We start from the raw sequence: 8,585 nt of genomic DNA, 5'->3' as shown, positions 1-8,585 counted from the left end.
TTTCCTTACAAACAGAAAAACATTTTCCTTCAAAAAAAAAAAAAAATCTTGTCCGCTTTTCTACTAAGCAATCTCTGCCGTTATTCCGTTGACGAGTCGATTGAGCTATCAGGCAAGCTAAAACGGGCGGTGGATAGGCCATCCAGCGGGTTCCACCGCGCTGCTGGTGCAGCGATTCCTGGACCGACCTAACTCTGTCTTGTCTTTATGCTCACCGAGGGTGACCGGATACTAGACTTTAACGCTTGGGCGATGGTGGCTCCTGCCCCTGTTTCGTGCCCTGGTAGACGAGCGAGCGGTCGGAGAAAAAGAAGCCTCAACCAATTTTTCCATCACAATCTAGTTTTTATTTTTTTTCTTCGTCGGCGTATGAATGGAGAAGATGGGAGCCGCCGATTCGCAGGTTGAGGACCTCTTCGGTCAGAAGAAGCCCGTCAAGAATCCTCTCGTCCCCATTGGTAAATCTCCCCCAAACCCAAACGCTCTACCGATTTTTTCATAGCCATACGATTACTGGATTGCTGGCATCTTTTTCTCAAGCTCTAATTGGATCTTTACTTCATTTTGACCTGAATTTTGGGGTGAAATCCGAAACCCCTTTTTCTTTTAGTTGAAACGGTTTTGATTTGTAATAGATTTTTGATAATATGAATATGACTCAATGCTACATGGTAATGACCGTTAGCTCATCATCTATATGATTGCATCGTTAGTGGATAAGCACCATTCCTTAACTTCTAATTCCAAGAAGGAGGTATGTGCAAAGAGATTTATTTTCGTTGCATCGCTATTTTTATCCCGTTTGGAAGAAGAAGAGAACGTAAGTTTATTACAATAAGCAAGTGATCGGGTTGGTAACCCGGTTCATGTTTGCTTGTGCTACTGTATCTAACTCTTTGGAGTGAATACGGAATGGAATCCACACGCGCGCGCGCGCGCACACACACAAAAGAAAAAAAAAGAAAAAGAAAAGAAAAGAAGAAGAAGAAGAAAAAAGAAAGAAGAAAAAAAGAAAAATCAGTGGCATGGTGGAATATATTTTGCTGTCTGTTGAAAAGAATGAGATAACCAAGTATGTTCTAGATTTTTGTATTCTTATCATATGCCATAGTTCCATATTTTTGAAGTTATGAAAACTGTCCTGCCATTACAACACCTAATAAGCCTTTATAAAATCAGAACCTCAAAGCTAGGGATTTGTGACGAGGAGGCTACATGTTGCGTGTGGATGCTGGAGGAGTGAGGGGTTCAGTGATCGAGGGGGTAAGGCTGATAATGGAATTGAAGTCGAGGACTGGGAGAGGAATGGTGATGCACGCCAGGACAATTTTGGGGTTAAAATGTATGTGTTTTTTTTTGGAGAGTCTATAAGTGCGGAAGTTAGATTTTGGGGTTAAAATTCAGCAAGCAAACAATCCTACATTGATATCAAAACAAAAATAAAGATCAGTTTAACTACCTAGAATGTCTACTGTTAATCTAGCAGGAAACAAATTTATTATAGAAGTTGTTCATGTCGGTGGAAAATTTCGGCACACTACCATAACTAGAAAATTGAAGAAAAAGCTTACTGCATCACGTGATAATGAGAAAAAGGGGTTCTAGACTTAAAAAATATAGAAGTATGATCTAGGGCATTAAGAAGGAATAAAAAATATCAAAGCAGGAATCAAAATCAGAGAGGATGTAAGGCGATGGGATGCTGCATGATGAAATAAATGGATGAAATGATGAGTGGGTTTGAGAAAAAGAAAAGAGTAAGGAAAAGAATTGCTGCTCAAGAAGACACAAATTGGTCTTCGATGTCTCACAGCTAACAGACTGATGCTCAGCACATTTTGGCCTTTGGATCCATGCACCATGGACTGCAAAGGAACATTAGAGGAGGAAGAAGAGAGGATAGTGCAGTTGCTACTTCAACCAAGTTAACACGAATTTAATACTATTTCCATGAACCCAAGGTCTCCTTGAATATTTTTTAGGATTTTCTAGTTGATTAGGAGATCCGAAGATGAACAAAGGGAAGTGGAGAGATGAAAGCAGGGAAAGAAATAGGAGGAAGAGGTGCTGCCTCACCCCCTCGAAAAAAAAGGAAAAAAACTTTTTTTTTTTGTGGGTGGGGGCAAGGGCACTTCTTTGTCTGTCCAATAAAAGGGAAAAAGGGGATGGGGTACTCACACATAGTAAAATGGGGAAAAAAGGATAGAGTAGGGGTGATCAGTGATATGGAAAATTAGTGTCAGTGAGACCAAGTACTCCTGTTCCCTTCTGAATGGTGAAAGCCTCCAAGATCTTTATTTTTTATTTAATGTTAACTGTATATTCCATATTAATTTGGTGCCATCTGTTTATTTCATTTGTATCCTTCATGGACCAAGAAATCTGTCTAAATTTGGTCATGATGTAATGAGTATTAAAACTTGTTCAATAGATGCACTAAAGGATGCGTTCAAGTTATGGGATTGTACAATGCTATTGGTCAGCTAATTAAAGCTGAAAACAACAAGTAAGCCCTATAAAATAAAAATACAAGGAAAGTTATGCTACTGAGCTACATCATGTGAGGCATGAATGGTGGAGGGTGTTGGACTCTCTCTCTCTCTGTGTGTGTGTGTGTGTGTGTGTGTCTCTGGGGAGGGTGGGTAGGTTGAGTCCTGAGGGTCAAGATGGCAAGGAAAGAAAGTGCTCATCAATGGTGGCAGAAATTGTTCAACAACGTCTACCATGGTCCCACAAGCTGAAGGTGTGATTCAATCAATCACGTCTTTCATGCTATCTTTTCTTTGAGGTGGGTTGAGTAGCTTAGGGGAGAAAACTAGTTTATTTGTGTCATCATGCTATCTTTTCTTTCATCAATCACGTCTTTCTCTTCTGTTTGTTTAAATCTTGCAAGGAGATTCGGCTCATAGTGCATAGGGTTTCCAGTTTATTTGTGTATTTTTTGTTTATATGCTAAAGACATAAGGACTAAATCACCCACATACATTTTAAGGAAACATGGTTTAAGTCTAGGGCAATACTTGCAGTTGGTACATTGAAGGATTGGATCTCTAAAAGCTGTTTAGGTCACTATTTAGGTAGAACACTGGCTGGTTCGAATGGTTTTGAGTGTTTCTTTAGCACTACTGGTTTGATTAAGGGGCTGGCCAAGGGGTTGATTAACTAGTCCAACCAGTCTGCTTAAAATACTGTTGTGATCATACAAATTGACCTTCCTTTTTGCTAAATATATTCTCAGCAAACCAGGAGCTAAGCGCAATTAGTAACTTTTGCTGTGCATTGCTCTGTGTGTGTGTGTGTGTGCACGCGCTTGTTTTATTGAGCATAGGCCTAACAAGAGGAAGGTCAATTTGTATGGTTGTGATAGGGTTTTTGGTGTGGGCCCAAAAACATTGTTCTAACCATTACTAATTGAACTTCTTTTTACAAAGCCTATGCCCAATAATCTAGGAGCCAAGCCTGATTAGTGGGTAGCTTTTTCTGTGCATGCTCATTGTGTGTATATATTTTTTTCCTTTTCTTTTTTTTGTTGGCAGGGTTGTGGGCGGGGTTTGTTTTTGTGCATGAGCGGGCCAGTTCTTGCAAGCATATGTATAACCGTATAGCTAGAATAGTATTATTTGTTTGGAAATCGTTATACCATTTCTAATTAGTAAGTCACATGACTCTAAGTCCTTGTTAACTTGTGCCAAATACTACATTTTATGAAGTAAAACAGTTCTTTGAAATATTTTACTCTGTTTCCTTAGATATTCCTTAATAGCGTTATTTTGTCAACGTTTCACCTGCAAACCTGCTTAGTCTATAGCAAGGATTTGACTACACAAACATAAGCTTTATCACTTGCATGAATCTACCAAGCTATGTGCTAGACCAACCTTATGTTTACCGAACAGACCTTTCACCAATTTTAGTATGATGACTTTTTATGGTTTCTATGTTTGCCAGCAGACTAGGATGTTTATTCAAAGTCTTTAAAGGGCTATCATTTGTAGTTCCTTCTAAACTATTCTGGTGTATCATACATAACATCTATTCTTTTTATTTATATCCGATTAAGGTTTGAGATTTGTTATTGGAGTTTCAGATTTATTATGCTTTTCCCGCTTCCCTTTCTGACCCTATTTTGAATTTCGACATATACTTATCCCTCTTCCCTATTTATCGTATCTGAAATGACATAGTTACATTTCTTATGATTAACAGATCACATTATGTTTTAGGGTTCTATAAATGATTTACTTAAGAAAGAGCATACCTATGACATCAGCAATTTGGAGTTTCTCATCAAATTACTTCCTATTTGAATCATTACAAAAGTTAGAGTTTGAAGCTCATGTGTTTGCTTTATCACTGGTTATTCCTTAATCATTTCTTCTCAATAAATCTATTTATAATGTGCTTTTATTGACTTTTATCTTCATTTCCATATTTTTAATAAGTCCCACAACTTGCCTAAGGTATGATGGTGCAAAAAATATCATAAAGGGTGTTGGAAAGTGCAGAGAAAATTAAGCTATGATGCAAAAGATCTTTCTTTAGGATTTTACTGTATGGAGGCTATTGCCTCTTCAAGGATGAGTGGTGATAGCAGTTGATCCCCAGTGACAAGGGTCACACCTCCTATAGTAAAAATATAGGTTAGGAACAACAATAACGGAACATGATCCTAAGTGTGTCAGCTAGTTAAGCATTCAAGGCAACTAGTATTTAGGAGAATTTCTTTGGCTTTGAGTAAGTATGATCAATTGTTGCCACATGTGCAAACACAAAATAAGATCATATGCTTTAAATAGTTCAATAGTGATAGATGAGAATTTCACTAATTATTCAATTTAATGGATTTGCATCAATAAATTAAAAAAGTAGAATTTGGGATGCCAGAAGTTACATTTATTTTATAGTACCTTAGTGTAAATTTAAACTTTTTAGTGGTAGCTTATTCTCAGGATACAAGAAATGAGTTTGTCAAATTCTTGAAGTGCTTCTAACAAGTAGGATCAGGATTCTACTTGCGTCAGCCTTCACTTGGATTTGATGGAAACAACTTGCAGGTTGAGGGACTTGCAAGTTAACATAATCTTTCCTTTAGGCATGGGTTTGGCTTTGGACTTCTCGATTAGTATTCAGATATGAACTTGTGGATCAACACTGTGTTTCTCCCCATACAATCGGGGATGAGATGCTGGCAAAGTGTAACAAAAGTAACAAATGATAGATATGCATACTTAATTTGATTCCCCGTATCTGCAGGACGTGTGATGATCCACATGCCTCATTCAATGTGCTGATCCAGGAATTAGGACCTAAATAACTCTCTTCTTAATGTTGGAAAGAGTTCCTTCTTAGCACTCTTATTTGGACTTCAACTCATTCTCCCTAAGATCAATATGACAACCTGGGGAAAAATTTTTATTCTCAAAAAGCAAATTTATATATGTGGACTTTAGCTATCGATGCTGGTAATTGATACATCGAATCATTTTTTTGATGCATATTTTGGATAACTGTAACTTCCTATAGTTTAAAACTTGTTGAGTGGGGCATGGTTGCAAACTATGTTATCACCTATTTCTTTTTTTCAGAGATGCTCATGATTAAGAATCTTTATTCTTGATTCTTTTCATATTTTTCCTACATTCATATCTAATACTGGAATTACTCAGGTGCGCTTCTTACCGCTGGTGTGCTTACAGCGGGCCTGATCAGCTTCAGACAAGGAAATTCTCAGCTGGGACAGAAGCTAATGAGGGCTCGTGTTGTAGTTCAGGGTGCGACGGTTGCTCTGATGGTTGGCAGTGCTTACTACTATGGAGATCGATTTATGTTTTCTAAGAAATGAAGTCATCTTGGATAAAGATGGTATACAATTGTGCTTTTTGCTCTGCTCCTGCAGCTGAAGTTTTTTTTTTTTCCCTTGAAAATATTCTGGACCATAATCCCTGTCACCAAAAGAAAATATTTCGTAAACAGAGAGACAGCTGATGTTATCACCTGCAGAAATATAGTCGTGACTAAATGAATAATGTTCAGCATTACATGCTTGCTACTGCTAGTTTATTGGGGCAATTGTATGGCTAAATTTTACACTTATTTTTATAAATTTATGCCTTTAATAGTTATTTGTGATGTAATCATGTGGAATTCTCTTTTCGCTACCTTCCTAGTTTAGTTTGATTAGCTTGAGAGAACTTGCATACACATCTTTTAGTTCAGATGTTGATCTACCAGGGAATATTCTTCATGGGATACATGAGTTCTCCATTAACGTGTCTGAATTCGATGCATCTGAACATGCTAAGTAAATAGGATGACTTTACTCAGTGGTGAACCGGTGATAGTTTGTATCCCATAGTTAAAGAAATTGAAAATTTTATTCCTGCGGATTACTCCACCAGGTGGTTATGGTTGTTATTCATATAAAAATTGTAAGTTCCATACTTGCTAATGACCTCTGTAAAACTTGCTCTCCTGTCCCTTCTTGCAGTATTTAATGATCCTTTATTCCTGCCTACTGTTGCATCTTTTCCTCTTGCTGTGGTTCCAGTCCTATTTCCTGTCTTTTGCTCTTCATGCCCACCATGTGCTTGGCATCTGACTTTCTGTGAAGCATGTCTGTTGGTCTGTGGTCTATGGTCACCCATTTGTTTGGTCTTGCGGAGTGTTCATTAGATTCATGAAAGCATCCATTTGTTTTCTCAGACTTACCCACAATGATAGCCAAAGGAACAAGCCTAACTTTTTCTACATGGGGTCTGCAAGTGTAACAAACTGTAAGGGAAAAGCTGAGGCAGCACTGGTAACTCCAAAAGCATTTCAAGAAAAATCATTTGTGGGTTCCAATCCTTGAAGAGTATCTTTGCCAACTTTACTACCTTACATGATGTTGTTTCAAATTTGGAGTTTTCATCAGCCATGTTTATCAGCAGAGGCAGCCTGAAACATTGCTATGCTGAGGACAAGCACCTTTAAATGACTGCATTTTACTATGAAGTTTCCATAACCTGACAATGTTCTAAGGTGACCTCCCGTGGGATCGTGCAACAAGTTTGCAGTCCTCACCTATTGTTCGTCATGGAGCATTGGCAGATGATATCCCTCTTTTAGTTGCAGTCTGAACCAGATCTTAAATCAAATGGGCTTTTAAAAGTCATTCTTGTTTATACACATTATCATCAATTCTGAGATATAGCTAGCTACATGATACTGTACTGACCCTGTTTATTCTGTATGTTTTTAACAACTCAATGATGTATTCATCTGAAGAACATTGATTGAAAATATTTATACGGCTGTAGGGGGATATGCTTATGTCCTTTGGATTTGAGGGCATTCATATATTGCTTGAATGGTTGCATTGGTACTAGTACCAACCATATAAACTCCAGATTGCTCTCATGGAGGTCCCAACTAGTTTGTTACTCTGAGAACCGACATTAGCTGAGCCCAAAAGCTTCTCTCGTTTTCCTTTTTTAAATTTTTTTTATAAATCCTGGTAATTTTTCCACTCTCGGCGGTAGCCTTCGAAGTATATTTTCACATTCTATGCTTTGCAACATGTTAAGCTACAGCATTAACATTAGTACTTAAGGTTATCCTTTGCTCTGTGAAGTTATCCGTTTGCTAATCTTTACCACCAATTCATCTATTGTTCCTTTATGACATATTGAACAGCCTGATGTATTCTAGTGCAACAATTCAGTCCATAGGTCATGCAATCTATGGATTGCATTTCACCTGGGAATTCATTTCAGATCATTATTGTGTGGAACATACTGCTGAGATTAGCAATGGAAGTTTGGGTATCAACTATCAGATCCTTGTCGGAAAAATGGACATATATGCACTATATTATCTTTAAAAATTACTGATGTTACTGCTACCACCAGGTTCATGGTTTGATTCATTATGTGATTGATGAAAACTAACATCAAGGGAAAAAAATTTTATGCTGCACAAGTAATTATGATTTTGGTTAATAATGCCTCAAAATCTAGGTGTCCTCTAAATTTTCTGGAATTCAGATACTTTTATATTATGATATATGAATCTATCTTGCATGTCTAGAATGAATGGGCTATATTAACAGAAAATGTTTCCATAACTAAAGGATGTGCTTGAGACCCAAATGCACGTAAACTGCTGATACTGATGAGATTTTTTATCTCAATTATCTTGGTAATTTGAGGATATTGACAATCTTCTATCAATATATTTGGTGCCATAAATAGTTGACAGTTTATATATTAAGCACAACATGTATGATTCTTGGATCCCTGGAAGTTCATTCTTTACTAATTTTTAGTCTATCATTTAGGATGCTCGCCTCTAAGTCAAAGCAAGATCATCACTTATGGAGAAACTGGTTAATCACTACAGCACTTTAGTGCTGTTGGCGCTCCATAAGAAATCTGTGACTACATTCCTAGAATTATATATCTAAAGTTCTTCCCTTTTAGCATTTAGTGAAATCTTATTTTGACAAAAAAAATTTCACCAATTTTCATATGCATGTTTTACTAATAATGGATAATTGATTGCACCAAATGGTTTTTTTTTGACTTTTGGCATGCAGCGCCCAACAT

General features: G+C 37.2%; 1 protein-coding gene across 1 annotated transcript; it reads left to right on the top strand.

The window, feature by feature from the left end:
- The first annotated feature begins 248 nt into the window (after positions 1 to 248).
- LOC105050313 (RING-H2 finger protein ATL48) lies at positions 249 to 6,122 on the top strand. The gene is made up of 2 exons (XM_010930279.3): positions 249 to 458; positions 5,667 to 6,122. Exons 1-2 carry the CDS (start codon positions 374 to 376, stop codon positions 5,840 to 5,842), a joined length of 261 nt encoding a protein of 86 aa, XP_010928581.1. The 5' UTR covers positions 249 to 373; the 3' UTR covers positions 5,843 to 6,122.
- The last annotated feature ends 2,463 nt before the right edge of the window (positions 6,123 to 8,585 follow it).

This window comes from Elaeis guineensis, chromosome 8 (assembly GCF_000442705.2).
Source record: "Elaeis guineensis isolate ETL-2024a chromosome 8, EG11, whole genome shotgun sequence".
In the NCBI taxonomy this organism is placed as follows: domain Eukaryota; kingdom Viridiplantae; phylum Streptophyta; class Magnoliopsida; order Arecales; family Arecaceae; genus Elaeis; species Elaeis guineensis.
This window is presented reverse-complemented; position numbering and strand designations above follow the sequence as displayed.